This window comes from Melospiza melodia, chromosome 1 (genome assembly GCF_035770615.1).
Source record: "Melospiza melodia melodia isolate bMelMel2 chromosome 1, bMelMel2.pri, whole genome shotgun sequence".
NCBI classification, from domain to species: domain Eukaryota; kingdom Metazoa; phylum Chordata; class Aves; order Passeriformes; family Passerellidae; genus Melospiza; species Melospiza melodia.
The window spans coordinates 100247263-100272114 of record NC_086194.1 but is presented as its reverse complement, the minus strand read 5'-3'; the positions used below and the strand labels follow the sequence as shown (position 1 = coordinate 100272114).

General features: G+C 34.5%; 1 protein-coding gene across 1 annotated transcript in view; it reads right to left on the bottom strand.

The window, feature by feature from the left end:
• DNAH5 (dynein axonemal heavy chain 5) overlaps window positions 1-24852 on the bottom strand; it is a 116128-nt gene that overhangs the window by 4063 nt on the left and 87213 nt on the right. The window contains exons 61-78 of the mRNA XM_063148830.1: window positions 24224-24361; window positions 23504-23639; window positions 21748-22064; window positions 20343-20498; window positions 19729-19911; window positions 14769-15012; window positions 13671-13785; window positions 13018-13208; window positions 12072-12193; window positions 11161-11310; window positions 9297-9542; window positions 7793-8012; window positions 6995-7200; window positions 6030-6233; window positions 5182-5397; window positions 4152-4364; window positions 2588-2740; window positions 633-864 (exon numbers count right to left, since the gene is read on the bottom strand). Coding sequence (XP_063004900.1) covers window positions 633-864; window positions 2588-2740; window positions 4152-4364; window positions 5182-5397; window positions 6030-6233; window positions 6995-7200; window positions 7793-8012; window positions 9297-9542; window positions 11161-11310; window positions 12072-12193; window positions 13018-13208; window positions 13671-13785; window positions 14769-15012; window positions 19729-19911; window positions 20343-20498; window positions 21748-22064; window positions 23504-23639; window positions 24224-24361 — 3442 coding nt within the window. The remainder of the gene's footprint in view (window positions 1-632; window positions 865-2587; window positions 2741-4151; window positions 4365-5181; window positions 5398-6029; window positions 6234-6994; window positions 7201-7792; window positions 8013-9296; window positions 9543-11160; window positions 11311-12071; window positions 12194-13017; window positions 13209-13670; window positions 13786-14768; window positions 15013-19728; window positions 19912-20342; window positions 20499-21747; window positions 22065-23503; window positions 23640-24223; window positions 24362-24852) is intronic.

The following is a 24852-nucleotide window of genomic DNA, read 5'->3' as shown; positions in this document are numbered from 1 at the left end:
CTTCCATGAGCTCAAAGTCAGACTTTTCTGGGAAGAAAAGTTTTTATAAATATACACATTATATATGTGTGTATACATATGTATTTATATATATATATAAACATATTATCTATAAACACAATATATACCTGCATATGTATATATGTATATGCGTGTGTATGTATATAATCCATGAGTATCTTGTATGTTGTATATACACACATACATATATTTTATATATATATATACAAAAATTACATTCAGTTTTGGTATGAGTGAAAGATTATTTAGATTTTTGTTATGGAGGCTACACAGATCATGTATAAGAAAAATGGCATTTTAGGTCTGGGACACATATTGTCAATATGTACATACAGCTTACCTGTTATAAAGTTCTTAACACCATTAAGACCACATGTAGAGATCTATCTAAATCTTAGGAAAAGTGCCTACTATCAATTATGAAGCAAGCCTGAAACATATTTTCAATGGAAGTCTAGGAAGTCTTCCACCTTGAAAGAGATTTGCTATATATAGAATGATTAGTAACAGCCTCACAAAATCCCTGCAAGCCCAAAAGATTCCAATGCAGTTAAATAAAATGTTACCTTGAATCCAATGGAATTAACATCCTTTACAATACTGTTACTTACTGTTATTCTCTGCATATATCCTTATAACTGGCATCAGCTCAAAGAGCACCTTGGGCTTAGATTCTGTCAGTCTCATGTTTCTTTTGTCCCAACCAGCTCCTTCTAAATACAGCCCATACACGTAGACACCTTCTGAAGGAGGGCTTGTGATATCATCCTTCATCCATTTAGTGACTTCATTGCACAGCACTACACTGTCAAGAGCCCATCCTTTGTTAGCTCTCGTTATTTCCTGCCCAAACCAGACAAAAGTTAGGTGGTTAAATTTTCACATGACCTCAGAACCCTTTTTCCCAGCAGTTATTAGAAATAAATTTTTATGGTCATAAAATATCGTCTTCAGTACAAAAAAAATAAACACCAATCCTTTACAATATCCATGTTCTCAGAAGTCTGACTTTTCTCTAAGGGAATGATGGCGTCGCACAACAAGAAAGCTTTCAGTACTTTTGCCACTATATTTGATTTTAATTTCTTTCTATTATATAAAGTATCTTAAAACAATACCAAGTAACACAACCACTGAATGCCAATGGCAGCCAGCTCTTGTGAACACAAAAATTTCACATATTTGATGAGATGAGAAAACATTACCTCCATGTGGTAAGTGAAACATATTTTCTGGAGTTACCTTCCTTTTCCTGCACCTCTACTCTTCAGTAACTGTATTCTTAATGAGGAAAAACTCACTCAGCTATAAAGTTATGTAAATAGACTGCAAAAAAAGCCTGTTAGTTGATGCACTGGACAACACGCAACTCTCAGTTGCCCAGTTCTTTACTATGTCATGCAAATAAGTTGTGGCAAACCCAAGTTTCATCCCGGTCTTCCAATGGCTTCAAAAATCTTTCTTTGAAATAACTGGAATGAATGCTTGCCCTGTACTGAAGTTACATGGATGATTTAAAAGAACTCAAGATTTATAGCTCAGTGATCGTTGTGGATCTTTCTCACATCAAAGCCCAGAAACTCACTTTGGTATTTACTTGGCCTATTAGGTTGTTACATATCCACAGTTCCTTTTTACAGAACCAGAAAATTCTGTAGTTTCCAACTATTTTGGGTCCTGCTAGTAAACCTTTTCCATGAGCTTGGATGCAAAAGACAGTCCCAGTTTAGGACTGTTCACACAAAAGAAATATTTTGTTACATAATTCCAAGGCTATATGCCTGAAATTTTAGATCACACTACCCAGACTTCAGAGTAGGAGGGGATATTTTTCCTACATCAAAAATCTTCATTCTCTTCTCCAAAAGTTTGGGCTTCTATTTTCCTGAGGTCCCATTGTATTTTCACCTGAGTGCTCTTTTTTAATTTTTCACATTCTAGATGCTTACTGTCTCCAGTATGTCCCTTTATGCTGACCAACACAGGCATTTATTGTTTCCTTTTAAAGGAAAAAAGTTGCTGAACAGCCACACAATCACCAAACCAATGTACATGCATTAGCAAACACATCAAATATTGTACTTCTATGCATTAAAAAAAATGAAAGTCTTTCCCACTTCCTGAAGAAAGACTTAATCAGCTACTGAACAGCAGCAGTGAAATGTAAGACCAATTCTGAATAGCTTTTCAGCCCAGTCTCCAGTCAGGTAAGTACTGAACACAGAACAAAAGAGAGGGGGGGGAAAGGCAAATTCATGGGCTTAATGGCCATTCTCAGAGATATCCCAATGGAAACATGAAACTTTATATTTTTCCAGTCTACCTTAATAATGTTGTGAGGTAGCCTCTACTTACTTGGGCCTTGGTCAACACAGGACACATAATTTAACACATTAGTGGTTGTTATACTACCCAAGTATGTGTGAAGGGAGAACAGTTCACTCAGGAAATGTTACACAGTCACATATCTTTCCATGTGTATAAACTCATCCTTCATCAGACAATACATTTTATTTTTAAAAGTATGTGAAAAAATAAGCAGAATAAGACTTCAAACACAATTTACCTGTCTCACTGCAGTTAAAAATCCTTGAGGATTAAAAAACCCTGTCATCCAGAAACAGTTGGGTCGACTTTCAAAAATCCACTTGCAAAACTGGTGGTTTCTTTCCAGAAGCTCAGTAAACCAGAAACCAAGTGTACTGGAAGGCCAAGATGCCTAAAAACAGTAAACATGTTTTAAAATAGCATACTGCTGTCAAGAAAAGCTACATCCTCCCATGGTAATAAACAATATATTATTAGGAAAGCATATTTGAAGATCATCTATCATATCTTAACTTTAACCTGATGCTTAAACTTTGCATCCCACCGAAACCTGAAGGAAATTCTTTCTCTGTTTAAATTCATGTCTACTATTCCATTTACATGTTTAATGCTCTCTGTGGAATTGTCCATTTTATGACATTTTTGCAAGGTTAAACAGCTGTATAAGCTAAAAAGAAAAATTGCATACATGTCTTTATAATTGCAAGGTCAATATATCAAGACAACATGATTTCTGTAAGACTGTTCTGCATTTTTATGCTTCTGAATAAAACCTAAGAAAAGCTGAACTTGAACTGTGGAGAGATATAGCTGTGTTGTGAAGCATCTGTTTACATCTAGGTTTTCTACCATGAAAACACTTTGTCAGTACAAACAAAACAAGCAAACACCAACCAAAAAAAAAACCAACACTTTTTTCTTTAAAAAAAAAATTCTTTCCATCAGTTGCTGTTAACAGATTCAATTATCCCTGAAAACAATTTCTCTTCCATAAGGAGAGGCTGAGAGCTGGGATTGTTTAGCTTGGAGAAGAGAAGGCTTAAAGGAGGCTTAAATATGTTTATATCTCATGTGGAGGAGAAAAGACGGAGCCTGATCCTTTTCAGTAGTTGGAGAAAAAGCAATGGGAGCAAGATGAAATGTCAGAAATTCTGTTTCAACTTAAGGAGTTTTCTGTTTGTTTGGCTGGTGGTTGATTGATTAGTTGGGTTTTACTATGAAGGTGATCAAATAGTGGAATGGGTTGCACCTCTGTGATTCTGGAGGCTCCTGGGAAACCTGATTTAACTGAGCCTGCTTTAGAGAGTGTGATTAAACTACACTGTCTCTACAGGTCCTTTCCAGCATCTACTATTCTGTAATTATGTGGCAATTGCTCCAAGTCAAAGTGCACTGATTTTGACCAAGATGAACAGGCCACCTCTACTTAACCCAGAAAAGGATGTCCAATAATTATATATGTCCAATGAATAACACCATCTTAGTCATTAATGTGGGTGCTAATTTTAAAAATCCATCATCACATTTTAAATTTCTCTCCTCTCTCTGGGTTTTCATACTGCCAATATGTAAAAATGGCACATAGCTGCATCCTTCACATTCATTTCAGTTTTCATAAATGAAAGAAGGTTTGTTTTGAGTATGTTTAATTTAGCACAAAATCTATTCCAGCAGTTGCACAGCTCTGGTTAACACTTCTGAAAAACAGTTTGAAAAAAATGTTTACTCTAAGTCTGGCAGTTTTATCTAGTCTTCAGAAATAGCTTTTTTATTTCTTTCCAGAACAAGTGATGTACACCTACCTTTTTCCAGCTAGCAGGAATCCTTCCATCATACATGCAGTCTAAAGCATCCCTCAGATTTTCACTCATAACTATTGTCCCATCAATGGCAAGTTTTAGATCAGTCAGAGTGCTTCTCACTAAAGAAATAACTCTCTGCATTTGTTCAATCTCCTGTCGCAAAAATATGTGCATAGGTTGAAAAGGTCCCATGTTCTTTAGTTTTTCTTTTACCTGTTGGTAGAAAACCAAAGATCCTTCAATAGAAGTGAAAAAAACAAAATTGGATTTATGTCAATGTTAGGCCCCAATGTAATCTTTGAGACATAACATAATTTATTTATGAGCTTAAATGATCAGTTTGGCACCTCCCTTGAATTATCTGTGAGAGAGAAACACAGGATTTGTTCCAAGAGAAATCTGTGATGTTAAGACTGGCTATGTTTTCAGTCCAAGTCACGATTTAGTCTTTGAGCTAATGCCACTGAAAGAGCTTGTAGGCTGTTTACCTTAGTTCAAAGAATTCAGCTTTATTTCCAGCAAGCAGCTCTGAGGTTCTTTTTGAACAAACCAATCAAGAGTATTTGCCCCAGCTACTTTGCTTCAACACAGCAGCAATGCCTGGGAACTACCACAATACCAGGCAGTCTTGTATTCTAACCAAACTCACTGATACATTTTTAATCAAAAGTGTTAAATTAACAAATAAACAGCTGCATGAACATAAGTAGAAATTTTATAGTGTCAACAACCTCAGTTATAAGCTAATGATCCTACCTCCCCCATTGTGCAAATGACAACTTAAGCATTAACAGGTTTAATATTTCTGAAAAAGTTCTTACAAAAGCACTTCAGCACACATGAAATGACTTCATTATAAACATTAATAGCTTGGCCAAACTTCTTTAAAATACAAAATATTGTCTGTATGAATTGATTCAAACATGCTTTTAGAAAAGTTTCTGGGGTTTTGGGCTTGTTGGTTTGTTTTTTTTAAATCCATAAAAGGCAAGATGGAGCAAATGTTTTTGCCAGAATTTCATTCACTCACTTCAAATGGTACATAATCAGCAGGAAGTTTTTCCAGCATATCATCAGCCAGTCTGGCTACAACTGCCTCTCGAGTTTCACCTCCTCCACCAGAGCTATCTTTAGGCTGAATACTGAGGATGGTGTCCAATACATCTCTGGAAACTTTACTTTGGTAGGTGATATCCGCATTGGGGTGCAAACCAAACACCTCTGGTGTGTCATAAGCAGGAAGGCTCTACATAGTAAAATATAAGAAGAGTACAACTGGAGATTTAGAAGCAAATCATTTAAAAATAAATCCCCCCCAAAAAATCCCCAAAAAAAAAAAAAAAAAAAAAAAAACAACAAAAAAAAAACCATAAAACTCAACACATAACAAAACCAAATAAAAAACAGGAAAAAAAAACCTTGATAACTGTTAAGTAACAAGCTAGATTTCTTCAAATAGTCTTATGCCAAATAACTTGCTGTGGTCTATTTGTCATGCCCCAGTCCCAATCACACCAAACAAATTGTGTTTTAACAATGATATGCTATTTAACAAAAAAAATTTTTACTCTCATATATCTAGACCTTTCATTTCAACGAGGTTGTACCCAATGTCTGGACTCCATCCCTCTTGAATAACTTTGTGCCTTTAGGTACATCCCACAAGCAAAACGCATGAAAAAGAAAATGCATATTACTGTCATGAAGATGATAACATTGATAACAATAATTAGCTGTCATTAATAGATGTGCAAACTGCTAGAAATCAGTTTAAAAATCTGTGAATGAAAGACAAAATACAGGTACTCAGAAAAAAGAGAAAAATTATAGGGAATTAGGAACTTATGAGAAACAAGTGATTAGCTTTCATTTACCAACCTGTATGTACTGAAGGTATTGATCCACCATAGTACATTTGGGTATGCCGTATCCTTTGTAGAAGCTGAATTCCTGACTGAATGTGTTTTCACTGAACCAAATCTTTACAAATGTGTTCATGAGTCTTTTGTCAAAGTCATCTGTCACACGACCACCATACTGGATCTCACCTATCATGTAACAAACAGTACTCCAAGAGATCCCCTAAAACCAAGCAGAAAGCACTGACTTCAGCCAATCCCCTTCTTATTTACTTAGATCTGCCTTAGAAAAAACAGCTGATGTACCATGTCTGTCCCACTTGAAAGAAAGTTACTTTCCTATTATTCTTTTTCATTATAGTCTTGCATTCCCAGAACACCTCCAAGGATTTCTCAAAATAGAATTCACCAACAAATTCAAGAGCATCTTGAAGATAGCAAGAAGGTTGCATATATATTTGAATTCTCCTTTCACTTAAAATGCCAAATGCAACTTGCTCTGCCACAGACCTCTCTGTATGACAACTGACCATATGAAAGTGAGAAACATAGGAGACATTCTTGTATAATCATTTAAAACAACTTTCGATTTCTTCATGCTGCAAAGTTAGGTGGGGGGGGGCAAAGCTTATTTTTACTCAAAATAGATTTAAACAAAAGAGTATTTGAAATATCCCTTTTTAACTAATTGACTTAATTAGAATTGAAAAGAAGGTCTATACTGCTAAGGTTTATATTTCTGAGATGGATGGAAAAGTGTTTTTTTTTTAATGTTGAGGTTAATACAGAAATTAAACATGCACTGGATTACAAGTCTAAGTCTGCTGCTGTAGAGACAGATATACTTGAAATATTGAATATTTTTGGTAAAACAATAAGTTAAAATCACTCTTGTCATTCAATTATTAGGAAGCATTTACATACATTCCACTACTAGAAAGATCCATCATCTTAATCCACCTTTCTCACAAAATCATTAATTACCTTCTTGGTATCCATGCGATTCAAGTGGTTTTGAATGAACTGCACCGTAGCATTGAAATCAGCTTGATTAAACTCATAGGGAATATTCCAACCCAGAGAGCCAAACTTGCGTCTTTCCTGAGCGGTGGAGTGCAGAAAGGCTACAGCATACAACAGTGGTTTCCATTGCACCATTTTACTGGCATCTAATAAATCCTGGCTGACACCTACTGATTGCAAATGGGCTTTATGAGAATCACTGTAATTGTCTTTTTCAAAATTACTTGAAACCAGGGCTAAAATATCACTCTAGAGGTATTCACTTGGCTCTCTGCTTTTCCCAAGGGTAAATTATTGTCCCACAAAGTGTTCTGTGCTGGAGACAGTTTAAAGCGTGTTATTATATTGTTCAATTAAAAGAGTAAACTTCAGGGGGAAAAAAACACAATTTACTAATAGTTGAATTCACATCAAGTTGCTTTCTGCACAGAATCCTTTATGTAGTGTAAAGAGCAATTGATAGCCAACCATATCATTTTTCTGCCAAAAGACAGAATATTAAAAATTCAAACACTTTGAACTGACATACTAGAAGCCAACCTGAGAAAAGGCATTCTCTGTTTTGTTATCCAATTAATTCTGACAAAAGAATGTCAGCAAATCATCTTCTTAATTTTCAAAACAAAAACTAAGATGTGCCCTGGCATCATTGTGAACAGTTCCTCATATTAGCTTATATTTACTACCAGTTTAACATGACTACACAATAGTATCACAGTCCAAAATTTAATTTTAAATCATTACCATTCTAGCACTCACCACTGTATGTTCTCTTTAGTCCAGCTCTGAGCCCTTGAGGTGGTTCATTGGTAAACTTAATCGACATTTGAAGAAGGGTGATGGGGAATTGTTTGTGAATGTCAGTTGTCATCCACAGTCTAAAGCTTTCATGAACAGTCTCTGTCTCTATTACAGTGTCCATTAACTCATCCAGAAAGTCAAGTCCAAGGTGGCAGTTTTGCAGAAGTGCCCAACCTCCCTAGTTTCAAACAACAGAATTTTAAAAGTTATCAAGGTTGTTCAAAAACTGAAATCACTCCTTGAAGGGAGCTAAGCTGTGGGCTGTTTCTTCTGAAGATGGTGTTAGCTTATTTGGTTTTTTCACCTGAACAAGTGGTTTCTATTTGTCTCATCTGGTCTTTTCAAATAGTCTCTACCCTTTCCATTTCAATACATTTAAAACATAACTTGTCATGACTACAGTGCTGATAGAAAATGATAAATTTTGACTTACATAAGGGAGCTCAGGAGTAGCTCCATAGAGCAACCTGCTAAACCTTGTTCCTCACAAGTGTCCCAGGCTTGGAAAATAACCAAATAAGCATACATAACCAATCTACTACTATCAATCAATAGATGACAAACATTCTTATATTAATTACCTTAGTTCTTTTATAGGCATCTCATATACCTCTTCACTAAGAGGGCTTGTGAGACAGTGAGGGAATGTAACTGCATTTCTCTTAACTAAACAAAAGGTGCTCCTTTCCCCTGTTTTTAAATGGGTTTCTTCTCATTTGATTGGTCAATTAGTTCCTTATGTGAAGTTATCAAACAAGAATCTGAAGCAGAACTAAAACAGGTTATATAAAGAAGCTCATAGCACAGGAGAGTGAGATCAGTATTTTTACATCAGCAGGCATAGCAGTAGTATCACCTGATGCACAAAGCATGCCAAATTGGAACATCTCAAGTTTCTTATACAGATAGTTTTGTTCTTTCATTCCTCTTCCTGCAAAATGCCTGTGCTACCAGACTGTCCCTCACAAGTCCAAATTCAGACTACAGTAATATGACATAACTTGCTATACTACCTTGTTTTTCTCAAGTTTATGTAACTATCAATAGCATATTTGGAATTCATTTTCTTCATTTAACAAAATACATCCATATTACTGAAAATAAAAAATTGAAAATGTAATCTGAAATGCCTACAGAAGAATATTTACTGGTAATATAATCAAAAAAACCCAAAAAAAATCAATTCAGCTATGTCCATCAGTCTGCAATCAACTATAAAACTCCATTTTATATGAAAAGCACTCCATTTTCAATGAAAAGTATCTGCACAGTATCAAGAAGCTTGTTATAGCAAACCGAAGGAGTGTGAAAATACAGTTCTCTTGCTTAGGACTCTCATACAAATAAACTTAGGGATTTGCATCATCATTAACTACCCACCAAGTAACATTATCCCATGGCAGGATTTTTATTTCTAGGTGTTTAATATAGAGAGGAAAATGTTCAGATTTTTGTTGCTTACATGAGCCATTGTTTGCTGTAGAAGTTTACGAGCGTGGATTCCTTGCCCCTGGCCCATGGAAACACAACACGTTTCTGTCTTCAGTCTTTTTCCCAAAGCAATTATTGAGTCCGTAGGATCAGAGCCCATGGAAAGAAAGCATATGAGGGGAGTACGTGGATCTGACTCTTCCCATGTTTTCTCCAAGTCCAAGACGACTCCCTCTGCATATTTCTCCCCCATAGTGTCAGTGATATATTTTCTTGCCTGTATTAAAAAGGGTAAATTTAACTTGTGACCTAACCATTTTATAATGCTTTCTTCCCAATGTAAATGCTACCAAAAATTCAACTGAATACCCTAGGCTGCTAAAAATTTATATCAAAAATACAAATACGCAACAAGTTTATTTTTCCATGTCAGCACATCATAGTGTCTTTGAAGCTGTTATTTCTTACAGCCTTATACAGCCAGTTAATTTTTTCAATAATTATTATATTACATATATCTGCATGTATTTTATATATAATAACTATAATTAGAGTATAATAAAAATAATAACTTCTCTAAAACTTTAGAAAAATGTTAATGATTTAAGGATATCTCCATTAGATAGTGCAACTCTTAGCATCAAAATCTAGAAAAATAGGAGAAAAGGACCAAAGATGGGCTCCAAAGCACTTAGGCCTTTCTCACCTCCACAGTTAAATAAGCAATGAATTAACAGTAGTAATGATTAAAATAACTATCACTAAGTAGATTATCCAAAGGAACAGGTGAAAACCATCTCTTATCCCTTATTTATTTATCTTTTAAAATTCCAGATTATTATTCTTTTTCACAAAGAAATAGAAAAGGCTCTTTCAAACAGGTTGAGATCATCTTTTTTGTACTTTCCCCTCCCCACATCTCTTGTCTTGGATAAATCTTCCCCTTAATACCTCTGGGTTACCTCTCAGAGACAAAAGACATTCAGCATTGAACATTTGATAAACTATCAGTTTTCATAAAACCATCAAAAGATGAAAGTTTACCTTGCCCCAATAACAGTAGAGAGGAACTAATCTTTTGTGATCTGTTTCAGACACATAGCATACATCATAGAGGTATTCTTTATAGAGTACTGCTGAACATATTGACTCCAGTACACCAATTACTGGTGAGATTTTCTCTGAATCCAATCACAATGTCTAAAGATATGTATCAATAAAATTAATACCACACTTCCAATTTCAGTATATCATCATTAATTGCTCTGAATTGCCAATAATTTTATCATTTTTTGGTCTTTTGTACTGGAGAAGAACATAAAAGTTAAAAATAGGCTTCTAGAAGATTCTTTTTCTTTAAAAAAGGTCTATTTAATAAACTTCAGTTCTGTAATTTTTAATAGATGTCTTTAAATTGAGAGCTTTGAGCAGACTTTATTAAAGATTTTTCTAAAGTGGTTCTAATTCTTCCATGCAAGAAATATTTTCTTAATTAAATCGTTTTCAATTTTCCCTCAACCAGTCAAGTTCATTAAAATATTGGACTTCAGTCTAACATGGGGACACTTCTAAAATTCTAGTGAGTAAGCAAGGACAGCCAAAAGTATCTTCTGAACTAATAAAGAAGATCTGGATAAACACATATTATTCCAGCAGAAATCACCACAGTGATATCCACCACAGTGGATAATATATGCTCAATATATTGGAATAATTTTGTTTTCACTGCCCTTGTAATAAATACATAAATGGTCTGAAAAGAATTTCAGAAAATACAACATAAAGGTCCATTGCAAAAAAGGTGTTTAGCATTATATAAGACAGTACTAACCTGCAATCTGAAAACTATCATTCTAATGATATCTGAATAGACCATCTAGGCTATATAAATATACCTGAGCTATGGTCCTGTCAGGACACCAAGATCTGATAAGAAGAAGATGTCTGAAGGAGTCCAGAGATTGACCATAGCCACTAGGCACCAATTCTTCCTCTGGATTCTTACTATCAAACCAGAGTTTCCACTGTTTCTCTTCTCTGGAAATCTGCAATTATATAATCAAAGCAGCAAATATCACTAAACAGACAAGTTATATTTGCACTGCCACTAGGTTGCAAATTTTTATGAGAGTCAGAGACTTGAAATCCACACCTAAGCATTGATATTCTTCCACAAATGTAATAAGGCTATTGAAAATGACAGGATAAAATATCAGATTATAAGTATGCTATTGTAGAATGCAGCACCCTGGAGTATTCATATTCTGAAAACAGGAGCTACTAATCAGTATGTTATAGTCTGATATCACAGCATAGCTATGTCAGAATATGGATAGCTAGCCACAGACACAGCTTTGAGAACAGCAAGTACACAATTGCTCTCCACATGAGAGAGCATGTGGAGCATGTACCTTCTCCCTAACATTTACTCCATGTAACCAGAGAAATACTGGAAAAATCATCATAAAATATAGTGTAAGAAAGCACAACATGGGTGCAAGATAATGCAATAACTAGAATAAAATAAAGTTGTAATGTATTAATTGGGTAATGGCAAGTTGAATCCCAATCCAAAAATATTATAATTTCATAAAGTGTGAACACTCTACACTATTCTTATTTTCCTGGGAGTGGTTGAGTTTTTATATCAACATAGGTTGCTAAGCAGTCAGGGCCATAACTGTGGCTATTTGCTGCCACTTTTGTTTCTCTTCCATAAAATAAATCAGTTTCCACCATATGGCTTGACAGCTACCAGACAATTACTCATTAAATAAGAGATCAACTTTCAAAAGCTCTTACGTACTTGATCAAGAATATCTGAAAACTCTTCAAGCTTACTGAGCTCTACCAAGTTCAACCAAGTCATATCCAGAATCCATTTAGCCGGCTTAGGAGGACAAGCTTTAAGGTCTAGGGAAGCACCACCTGCAAGAAATTGAAATTCGTTATTAGTACTGTTGGAGAGACAAAGAAAAGTAAACAAAATAAGAGGGAAAAAACAAATACAATAACCCAGTTTTTAAATCACGATGTTACAGAGGTTTTCTACCTTACAAAATCATGCCATATTTGATTAAGCCGAGTTTGCAATTTGGTTAGTTAATATTATTTTTTAATATTATGTACCTTAAACAGAAGTATTGACCAACTTCTATTTTGAGGCTTTACTGGTTTTTTGTGCAATGTGCCTGGAAATAAAGGCTTTATGGGAAAAGATATTCTGAAGATTCAACATGGAAAAATTCACACATATAATCCATAAATAAATGCTGCCTGTAAACTAAGTGTCTTGAAAAGCTAATACAAAATTGATCTAAACTTTTATGTGAACTCAGTGCTTGTATGCAGTTAAGACCAAAGCCATGACCTTGTTATATGCTGCTGAGACTACTATGTTCTTTTAAAATGTTAGCATCATTTTCTGCTCCTATTTGCTGCAGTTACTCTGTTTAGTACAATAATGGTTTTTCTAAGTTAAACACATACCTGATGATATTTGAGCAGCAGACCACAATATTCCTTTCAAATTCTCATGATTACAAAGATATATTCATCAATACTCAGTGTGCTGCTATAAATTAGAACAGCCATACAATGTTGTCTGTCACCAGATCAGAATGATAAACATGTATTTTTACAATTGAGTAGTTTCTCATGTGCAAAAAGAAAGGAGCATGCTGGCTAGGAGATACAAATACATAAATTTTCTATAATAATAATGTGCTCTCCTTATAATTCATAGTTCCCACCTTTAATAAGTGTCAGAAATTCTTCATGCTTCACTCTGTTTCTTTGTATATCAATCTTCAAAGTAAGCAGTAATGTGAAAAGAAATTTGTGCTCCTCATAGAGTCCTCGGGCAGTATATTTGAATACTTCATATGTCATATGTTCAATAATATTGGTAACCCTCTTGCTGGTTATAGGGCTCTTGGTAGACCTGTTAGAAGAAAGGTCTGCAGTTGAAAGTTGATTTTCTTAGGCTTTATAAAAGGGAATACTATGCAAAAGAAAAAGGCCATGGTCCAGTATTTTCAAAACATGAAAAATAATAGATCACAAACAGAATATCAGACAGCAAACTGGCAATAACTTCCAGATTGAAGGAACAGCAACAACAAAAAAATCCTTTCTTATCAAGTCTTTTTGCCCAGCTGAAAATCAATGCAGTATAATGGTTTTTTATTATCTAATAAATTTTGAAGGACTGTAAGTACATTAGAAGGGTCTTTGCCTTGCTAACTGACAAAGTTTTATGTGTAATTAAGGTGACAATTCCTGGTCAAGACTGTAAGAAGCAAGAGTCTTCTTTCTGATATTAGTTTACAATAAAACTTTACTGTACTACAGGCACCTCCAGGACTGGGTAAATACAAATTATACTTATTGTTAGCTAAATTACCTGGCTAGGGAGCGGTCAAAAAGCCCCAAAAACTGTCGAAGCGACGTCTGATACATGACATTGACCATGCTCATCTCAGTGATAAGGAAGTACAAGATGCTACCTCGAGTTGCAACTGAAGAGAGGGAAAGAAAAATTTGTTCAAAGCAGAAATGCAGAGCAGAACTCTTTAACTCTCCAAAACATGTACACTGATTTTAACACTAATGATAACTGAACATCTTCAAGTTTCTCTATTCTTTTCTGCCAGAAAAATAATAAAATCATTCATTTTATCCTCATGTATACATCAGGGGAAAAAAAAATCTTTTCTGTAATTAATGTAAACTATGTAAAGTCCAATTTTCAAATACAAGCATATTTGGAGATCTGCAATATTGAGATCATCAGCAGAACACATAAAAATTATGACTGTTTAAAATACTGTTTAAGTATCCAAACAAATTTCTTTTTACAGACTTTTACAAGACTCTCATAAAATTCAAATGAACTATATTGATTTAACTTACCCAGCACTGATTTAACTTCTTTTCAGTAGTCATTCAGTTTTAAATGCAAAGGTCTTACAAAATCTGCAATGTTTCTGGTACACTAACTGTACCATCTTACAAATTTCGTAGAATGCAGGCAATTACAGAGAACTACTTTTCCCCCTGTTTTTTTCACATTATTACCTGTCAGTTAAAAGACTCATGAAATTTGTTGACTGTAATAACCAAAGAATAAATGGTGAAGTATTCATCAGAACAGATATAGAGAGTACTTAATGTTATATAAGCTCTGTCAACATGTTGAACTCAAACATATACTTACCTAAACACCCTAATGACTGATATGCTTGTTTATAGAGCAATGGGAAGTCTACAAAGAGAACAATTCACTCAATTTTGTAAATTCCACATGAGGCATAGCATTGACTATTTTCTCCATTATAGCTCAATAGGACATCTCCTGGATACATTTTACTTACAGGAAAACACAGATCTCTCCCACCAATTTTGCTCTTCCTGATCTCGTCCCACAATTTCTCTTACTCTAAGTATTGATGTTTTAAAAATATGGTCTAGCTATTTGTCTTCTCTGACTACCTTCACTCACCAGGTCTGTACTCTTCGCGGGCTGAATTGATCTGTACTTCAGTTTCAGCAGAAGTTTGCAGTTTCTGTGTTACTTCTTCAGCAGTCTTCTTAGTGTTACTCAATACAATTAGTAGAGTCTCATCATCTGCCAGAGAACTCTTAGTGCTTGTAAGTCGAAATAAAAGGTTATCTTCTAGGTCTTTAATCCTCCTTTTGTTCAAAGTCACGTCTTCAATAAGATCAGTTCTTTCTTTCTCTAATTCCTATTGGATTTCATGGTAATATTTGGGAAACAGAAGAGCAATCAAAAATAATAATAAAAAAATTATCTTAAAAATACTGATCCTACTAAAACAGTGTAGTTCAAGACTAACTGAATTAATTTGAGGAAAGAATTCTAGTGGTATTTCTAACACAAGATATATTGCCAGAATCTGAACCTGCTACATAAGTAGGCATTAACAAATAATTTCTACAAATATTATGGAAGATGCTTGTATAATGCCCTAAAAGAACAACAAGTTCACAATTGTTTGTCATCAGTTTCAGAAAGGAAAAATGCAAACACCATTCCAGACATAGGATTTTATTCCATGTAATCTTATCCTCATTTATGCCTTGCTTTACAATTGCCATATTGAAAACTCAATAGCCATGCTTAGTCATCAAATCAAGCATCAGATATTTCAAGAAGTGCCAATACTCCTCCATCAAACAGTGATAATTTCAGCCTCTCACTAAAATGCTTCATTGATTAAGAAAGTATGAGTTACTTCACTAGAATTATTTATTTTAGACATTTACTAATATAATCTGGGTGGTCTATGTACCTAGATTCTTTTCCAGTGCCCAAATATAGAAGATGGATAACTGTAAATCGAGTTTTACATTAAAAAAACAGCTACTTGAAATCTCTAGAAAAATATTTTTCAGCTATAACAGTCCTTTCAGTTCATTCTTAAAATTAATCTTTAAAAACAATACAATATAAATTAGTCCTTCAGAGATAAAAATCCTTTACTGAAACATAACTAAATGTTTCAGTACAGTGAAGCAAAAAAAAAAGACAAGAGAGAGAATGGGTTAAGAGTTTTTTGTAAGATAAGGTTAATATGAATCTTACAAATGAACAGTAAGTGAACCAGTTGGTAGAAATATTTGTCTAGATAAATATGGATAAATATCTGTCTAGATAAATACTTCACAAAGTTTACGGAGGTCTGAATAATTTTAACAATGTCTCTCTGAACTTGGAAGTTCCGTGTTCACTCTGTCATTGCCAAGTCCATTTCCATGTTGCTTACTGGCTGCTAATATTCCAGAGAAATAGGGACAACATTAAGAAATACATGACCTCTCATATAGCACTAGAGACATAATAGACCTGAACCCTTATCAAGGCTTAAGGAAAGGTTTTACTCCCCTATTTGAGTAGTCTTCATTTACACAGCTTTGAAAAACATTTACAACTTTTTAAATTTTTTTTATTTTTTCCACATTCTAAACTTCTGGTCTTCTCAACCTACATTCTCCTCCTACATTCCTACTTCAAGCAATTATTTGTTTTAAAGAATGCACATTGACCTTAAAAAGGAAATTAAGAAGAATCATCTTATTATTATCAGATTTAGAGTTTTTTCTTGGTATATTGAAACATCATAATCATCATCAAGTAGAAAATATTTAGTGGGACAATTATTTTAGAATAATGCAAATACAACATAACTTATTAAAAAGATTCTGGCAAAACCTGATGAAAATACAGAAGAAAACTGCAGTTATATGCATTTCAATCAACTGCTGCTTTGTGGAACTGAAGAAAAACAGGTAACAATTTCATGAAGCATTTTTTCATGCAAGTTTGATGAAGCAGAAACTTTTTCTTAAAAAATAGCATTGAAAGAAAGTTATCATCCAATTAAATATAATAATTAACATACTGCACCAAATTAAATTTCATGTTTTGCTGAGCTCAGAAAATTTAAACATAGTTTAGACTTCAATGCTTCATAAAAACAGAAAGCAATTCTCCTCACAAGAAGAGCCTGAGAAATAAGTTGGAAACAGAGTTACCAAGCTAAAATGAAGTAACCCTAGATGAAAACATTAATAAAAAAAAAGTTGTCTATTAAGCTCTTAAAATGCTTTTTGCAGATCAGAAAGTGTAAACAGTTGAAAGCTTTCTTCATATCTTCAAAAATTTCTAGTCACAGCACTAAGGATGCAGAAAAAATAAGCCAAGTTACCACATACATAAATTCAAGGAACTTGCACCAGAGGCTATTTCAAATCCAGTTTTATGGAGTTCCTTTCACAAGCAGATGACACTTTACCAACTGTACCAAGGAATGCTATTTCTTGTTAATATTCATAAAATATGAAAGCTGCTACATAGCTTACATCATCCTGTCACAAAGTGATTCACAAGTAAAGGAATTTGTATCAACTATTCCTTACAAAAGTTCAGCTTTTTTCCAGCAAAAGTCTTGATAAAATAATGCAAAAGTTCAAAAAGCCATAAAGAATTTTTGCATATTATAACCCCACTACTAATCTGACTTACCTATGACACTAAATAAACAAGTTTTTTGTCAAATTACATAACAGCAAATTTATCAAAATAATTATATCATTAGAATATCATAAGTCATACTACCTTCAGACATATATCAAATCTTTCAAATCCTATTATTCCAAGAAATATAGTAGAAACAAATTTATACAGATATACCAGCTGCCCTTGACCTTATGCTTCACTTGTATCTTGCAATTGGTTTAACATTATGGTGGAAAATAACAAATCAGTATCAGTGTTCCTATCAGTAAACAGTTAATTCTGTGAGCTATATGTGGCAAAGATTCTTTTAATGGGCATAGCAGACAACAGAGAGACTTTGCAGAAACTTTAAATACCATGCTGTAAACACTCCCATTTATTTCTAGAGGTCTAAAAGTCATTCATTCTAAGACCTAAACACTCCCATTTCTTGCTAGAGGTCTAAACCTCATTCATTCTAAGACCAGAACCATATAAGACATGGTAGAATGGGAAGAAGGATAGAAATGTGCATAAAAATCTTGAAGAACTCTGATTTCAGATAAACACTCTCTTCCCTTTCTGGGACAGAAATTCCACACATACATTGTAACACTGGATGTCACCAAGCAGTCATACCACTCAAATAATTTGGCAAACGGTCTCACAGTAAAATAATTCCACCACTCTCCTACCAAAGGCTGCAGAAGGTAGTAAGAATCCAGACACTTATGTGAGAAACCCCCCAAATTCCCAAAGATGCATCATTAGACATCATAGGAAAGTGTTTGGATGGTGTGATGTATTCAAATTGACTCCTTAGGAAACCTTGAACCACAAGGTGTATAAACAGAGGCCAAGAAGATTGCAACATAGTAAGTATATTCTGTTCCCCTGCCTGTCAAGTGGTCCACTTGTCATTTATCTTGAGGAAATATTCTCAGGTGGTTTCAAACAAAACAGTACTGAGTATAACACTCCGAGAAGCTGGTAGAGAAAGCACACTATGTCCATTTATCAGACATTCCCACTCAGTGACAAAGAGCCCATTGAATACTAGAATAATTTTAATTTGGAAGGCAACTACAGAAATTACCTAATTCAACCCCTGCTCAGACTTAAACAGCTTGGTTGCTCAGGGCAATGTCCAGGTGAAGCTCGAACCCTTCAAGAACAGAAATTCCACAAAATCCTTGATTAATCTGCTCTTGGATTTGACCCCTCTCGGTGTAATTATTTTTTCCCTAATATCTAATCAGAATTCTTCATGTTCCAACCTGAGTGTTACTTCTCCATCTCCTTCTTGATTCCTCTGAGAAAAGTCAAGCTCCTCCCTTTTCTGTGTCCTCCAAGCAAGCATACAGCAACAGCAAGGACTGGAGGAATTTGATAAACTGTCTCCTGGAGGAATGTACTGTATTTCAAGGCCCAAGAAGTGAATTTTGGCATAAGGCTTTGTGAATATACACATCACAGCGTGTTTTAGATAGACAGTGATAATTTCATTACAGAGTGGGTTGACAAGCTGTCAATGGTTGAAGAGAAGCTGATGGTGCAATGAAGCTGTCTGACAAAAAACAGACCTTAACAGATTGAGTGTGATTTCTCTCACGAGATCCATGCAGTGTTTGGGAATGAAATGCAACTACTCAATGTGAAAAAGACAACTGAGTCTATTAACAAGAAAAATCTTACACTGGCGGGGCAGAGGGAGGTGTTGGAAGGATGGGAGTACCTCAACAGATGCCACAATAAGGAAACAAAGATATTTCTGTCATTCCTCTCTAGTGAAGGTAAACTGGAACTATTGACAAAATCTCAGTAAATACACCAATAAATACACAGTCATAGGTGCATAGTGTTTCTTATGACATGAACATTGCCTGAAATTATAGCCACAGGGATTAGCTGTTCCATAGTAAAAAAGGTACCAATTAGCCTCCCTCCAGAACTGCAGCTTCATTGGGACAGGCGTCTTCAACCTGAACTTCCTCAACTAATATATCTGCAATGTCAAAATGATATCAGTAGGTAGCCCATTTCCCCTTGGAGCAAGGAAGTAACTAAGTCTGAATTCTTTGCATTAGGTTATGTTGCCATGAGCTCCAGGGTTTGTAGACAGAACATCAGTTTTGATTTCAGGTCCTTTTGCTTTTCACAGGCCATTCTCATGAGGTTATAACTCATTGAGGCAGGAAAAATAAGGTTAATACAGTACAGTTGCAACAATAAAAAGACAGAGAAACATCCGCATGAATGAGTCAATTGCTTCTGTGCCACTTTTTAAACCATTACAAATAGGTTATATTAAGAATAATCACAATAGAGAGAGACAGAAAGTTACCTAGCAATATGGGAATAGAGAGTAATAAATTAAAGTAAAACATTCTACAGGTAATATAAGAAATACAGACAGGAAAAGAGATACAATAAATTCTTTTACCTGCTTCTCTGTGAGAATGACTCTGCCTAAGAGTTGATTTTCAAGACCTTTCATGGTTACAGTAAAGTCAATGATGGAGATTTGAGCACTAATTTCAGGAGAGTAACATGGATTTGGCAGTTTTGTAGTAATGTAAAGTCTGAAGCCACTCATAACATCCACTTCCTTATCACCAACTTTGACCTCAAGAAAAATTTTAAAAACAAGTCTTGAAATAATAAGAGCCAATACACACTTTTTCAGACACTGCATATAGGGAAAAAGGTTACATTTTTCTGCTTAAAGGCATAAAAATCCAGTTTTAAATCATACATGCAAACAATTTGTTGAGACCAGTCAAGGACCACTTTAAATGGCCCATTCAAAAATTATTTCAACTTCTAAAAATTCTCATAAGCAAAGGAATAAGGAACTCTATGCATTAAATATATAAACCATTTGTGAACTTAAACCCTACCTTATTTTTTCTTTCATTAGCATTAATCAAGTTTAAATGAGTCTAATTTTTTACAGTCCTATATTTATTAGGAGTTCTTTTGCTAAGGAGAGGTTGTGGGGAGGGGAAGGGAGGAAATGGGAATTTCCATATGTTTGCTCACTTGTTTTATTTTTACCTTGTTGGCTGAACCTGTTTTAATGATGTTTCTTTCCAAAACATTATCAAGTGCTGGGTCCAGCTCTTCTCCAACATCTTCTACTAAAAGAGGTCTTCCCAAAGAAAGGCTGTCTTCTAAGTGGTTTCTAAAATACTTGTGATTCAAAGAAGTGATCTGAAAACAGAAATGCAATACCTTAGTCCCTTTTACCTATCTTTTTCTTAGTTTGATATTTTAAAATTATTTCATTTTCTTTAAAGTACTGCCAAAAGCTATGAAACTGTGAGTAGACTAGTATGAATACAATGATTGTGAGCTCAAGGAAAGGTAAAATCAGCATACCCTGTTGCCAGAGCTCATGGAATGCAAAGTTCTATTTTGCAGCTGCCAAGGTAGAAGGAAAGCAGTGCTAAGCACTTCCAATTTTGATATCCTATGAGTGCAACTACTCAAGAATTTCACAGGAAAAATTCACAGGAACCTTTTAGCACCTTCAATTTTATCTTGGATAACATCTCCAAGTCAAACTGCAGCAGGGTCAATTCCAAGATAAGTATTTTTCTGTGATTTTTTTCACCCTTGAAAATTAGAGGTTTATATGGAACAGGACCTTAATAAGCCTTTGCTTTAAATAGTCCCCAGTATAACTGGGATTTCAACATGTTCAAAGAGCACAGCCAGCTTAGACTTTAATAAAGCTGTAAACAAACTAATAACCATTTTTATAACTAAGCAACCATTAAAGGTTTCCACACCTAGATAACAATCAGCATGAAAGTGGTAGTTATATTCACAGAGCCACTCTTTTATCACACCTCAAACTACTTCTATGGATTTCAGGGATTTTTTTTTAAGCTGGTTTATTGGTGTAATCATAATTGCAGGAATTCCTCACATTTTCTTGTTTGAATTGAATTTGTGTATCTTGCCTCAGACTATACTTTGTAGCACTACATCTTTACTGTATATTTGCAGAGCACTTAGGAGCTGACATCCATACTAAGACAACAAAAATTAACAATAATTTCTGATTAAAAGATGAAAAAATATCTCGCTGTGATTTTTCATTTATAAGCACTTACATGAAATTGTATTAATCAACTAGTTGGTGGGTTTTTTTCCTAACACTTACATTACTCTGAAAACATGTTTATTACCAGGCATTGCCCATCCAGCCTATTTTCCAAAGTTTATGTTCCATTAAAATTAATTCATTAAACAAATTGAGTCACTGGCACTAAAGGATACACTTCCACCTCTAGTCAAATCTCAAATCCACTAAAATATATCTGAGATATTCTTTATATTCAAACCAGACTTTTTGTATAAATGTAATTTCCTAAGCATTAGGCAAATCAATGAATTGTAATGCTTGTATGCTAAGAGTTTTTAAGGATTATGAAAGCACAAGCATTTCTATTACCTGAAGGTCATTTCTTCCTTCCTTATTTTTAATCCAAATTTTACCCTGTGTTTGTGGATCAATTAATAAAGGATAACGAGATGCTTTAGTGACAATGATTCCATTCTGTATGGATAAGTCGTCGTTTGGCAATCCTTGCAGGTTCCATTCACTGATAGTTGGAGCATCAGTCAGCATTTCTATGAGGTTCAAGTTGCTACGAAAAGGAATTTTTCGGCTTTTCATTTCCTTTTGCCAGTCATTTAACAGCAGACTGCGGAACTCTTGGTTAAAAGGACCAGAATAGGACAGAAAAGCTGTGGCCAAGAGTACATCACCTTAAAGAGAAAAAGGAGGAAAAAAAAAACCCACAAAACAAAGCATTAAACTTTGCCAATTCTATTAATGAACAAGCTGTTTCCCTCACTAGTTGCTACATGTTTTGGCTGGTAACAGAAGAACACACTTTGAACCATAAAGAAGGCAAATAAATCTTTTTTCCAAGGCTCACTGCATGGCATGACAATGGTACATTTCAGTAGAGACCACATTTACTTCGTTCTTACTATGCAATTGTAGGAATTAAGAGATCAGCATCTGGCAGCTTGTTTAGGTCAACTCAACATATATGCAACACTATTCCAAATACCAGATCCTGTACAAGCAGGACATGGCAGAGAGGACTTTGTAATGAACTTTTAGTTCCATCATTTCCTTGTGCACTCATAAGAACAGGCTTAAACAACTGGGTGGATATGTGTTGGGGGGGTGTGGGGTGGAACTCCTTATAAGTACTAATTCCATTAAATTACTGTAAATCAATTACAGTGATGAGTACTGGTAATAAAACATGTCAGAGACATCATTATGGAGGTATTAAGTGTGACAACTTTTAATCTTCTGTTCAGTTTCAAAATTTTCCCCCTAAATTTGATGACACCATAGTTTGAGGGAGTTTTGTACCTCTGAAATAAGAAAGCAAAATTTAAACTGGAGAAGATATCATACTTTTATACAGAGCCCTAGTATTTTTGGACATTTTCAAGTTATCTATAAAAACAATTGGATAAATCTGTGGGGATTTAATCTGTGGGGAAGGTATCTTGGGTTTTTAATAAGTTAATACACATGTATATATTATGGCAGCAAATAAAACACAACTTAGTTGCTGTAATACAACCCATACAACAAGGCTGCTTTTTGTAGCCTTTCACAGTAAAAAGCAGAGAAGAAAGTTCAGCCCACAGTAAATGATGAGATAAATTTCATTTATTGATCTAACTAATGAGCCAATTATTTATTACAAAGTACTTTAGTTTACAAGTGCAAATTTTAAAAATAATAATGACCTTCTAACAAGCAAATTCTTATGAACATTAGTATCTGCAGTTAAAAATATTGATTTCTACGTATAAATGTCAGTGGCTGAGTATCAGTCTTCCTCACCTCAATATATATTCTCAGTCATACACGTTTTATTGGCACTTGCTAGCACATTACTCTCTTTGGACTGTACCTACAAATATCAGTCAAGTTAAAATTGTAGTGTCACTACATTCTCAGCGTCCAAACCTTTTCTTTTTAAATATGAACTTTAGCCTTATATTTACTTTTCATCTAACAGGCCTTTAGCAAGGAAATTAAAACAATTACCTTCGCTTTTGAAACAGGGATCTAAGATACAAAGGAAAAGTTTGACGTTTCAAATGTTTTCAGTTTCACGAAACATAATTCAAACAACTCGATTCCAAATTTAAAGGTTTGGATAAAAACTTACCAACCAATCTCTTGGTTTGCATGGCAAATTCTTTACTCTGTTCTGTCCACCTCTCTTTTTCACCTGCTAAACCACTTATAAGACTTGAGGCAGTTTGCATTTTATGTCGGCAACGCTCAGCATCTTCCAGCAAAGTCTAAAGAAAACCATGCACCAAAAGAAATTGTTTACAGTCATATATCTGATAGGTCAGAAAAAATCTCTACACCTCATTAAACCAGTAGATAAACAACAGGTTAGAAATATATTCTTAAACATTTCTATCACCATGCAGAGGAGGGAAAGTGAGATGGAAAAAATATATCAGGACAAACTATCAACATCTCCTAGAAACATGACTCAATATTTCTTTTTAATATTTCTGTTCTTAACTTTTATTTTGGTGCAGTTGTTGACTAGTATGTAAAATTCTTGATACTTATTCATTCTGAGGAATTCTACTCAAATACAGTATACACATATAGCATACGTGGAACTTGAAGTTACAGCAGTAGGCACTGAATAAAGAATACAAATAAAATAGTTTTTGATGGGGTGGAAGGGAAGAGGGGAGAGGATCAGAGGCAAAGGAGAGACGTAGAAAGCAAAGAGGCAGTATTCAAATACTATCTATCTTTCAACTGCTGTCCATCAACAAGGAATAACAGTGAAATTGAACAAACAAATTAAGTGTTCCTTAAAGCAAGAGTAGAAACTTCTTTTCTATGAAGAGCAGTTCACCTGCTTTTCTCTCATTGCATTTTCATATTCTGCCTGCACAATATCTAATTCTTCTTGCTTGGCTCCCAGTTCTTCTTGAGCTTTCTGCAGATCCAGCATTGCACTGGTTAGGCGTTTCTCCTGAATTGCTAAGTTAGCCTACAGAAAATAAAAACATAGAAGTGTATTCATACACAGAGAATTTCGAAGTATTTGCTATAATATATTTCAGAAAGCTTTCCTGTACTACATTTCCAAATCAAACTCTTCAGTAGAGATTTCATAACACAGCAAAACCTTTTATTTGAATTTTACAACAAACAATATTCTAATTTCAGATAGCTGCACTTGAACAGTTGGCTTAATGTCAGTTATAAAAAAATTTAAATACTTCTGGAAATGCCAGTCATTCCTCATGTGGCACAAAAGTTAGTCTGACACGGCTTGCAGAAGGGAATGATGTCTAGAAGTCTACTTGATTTGTCCTACCAATATGCTAGTCTGAAATACAAATCTTGCTCCCTTTCTCTGTCATTCTCATTATAATACAAGCTATTTTCTGTTACCATGTTCTGCCTGACTTTCATTCTAACTGCTTAGGCCTGTTTTCTTCTCTACATAACACTGATGAAGAGTATCTGTACAATCCT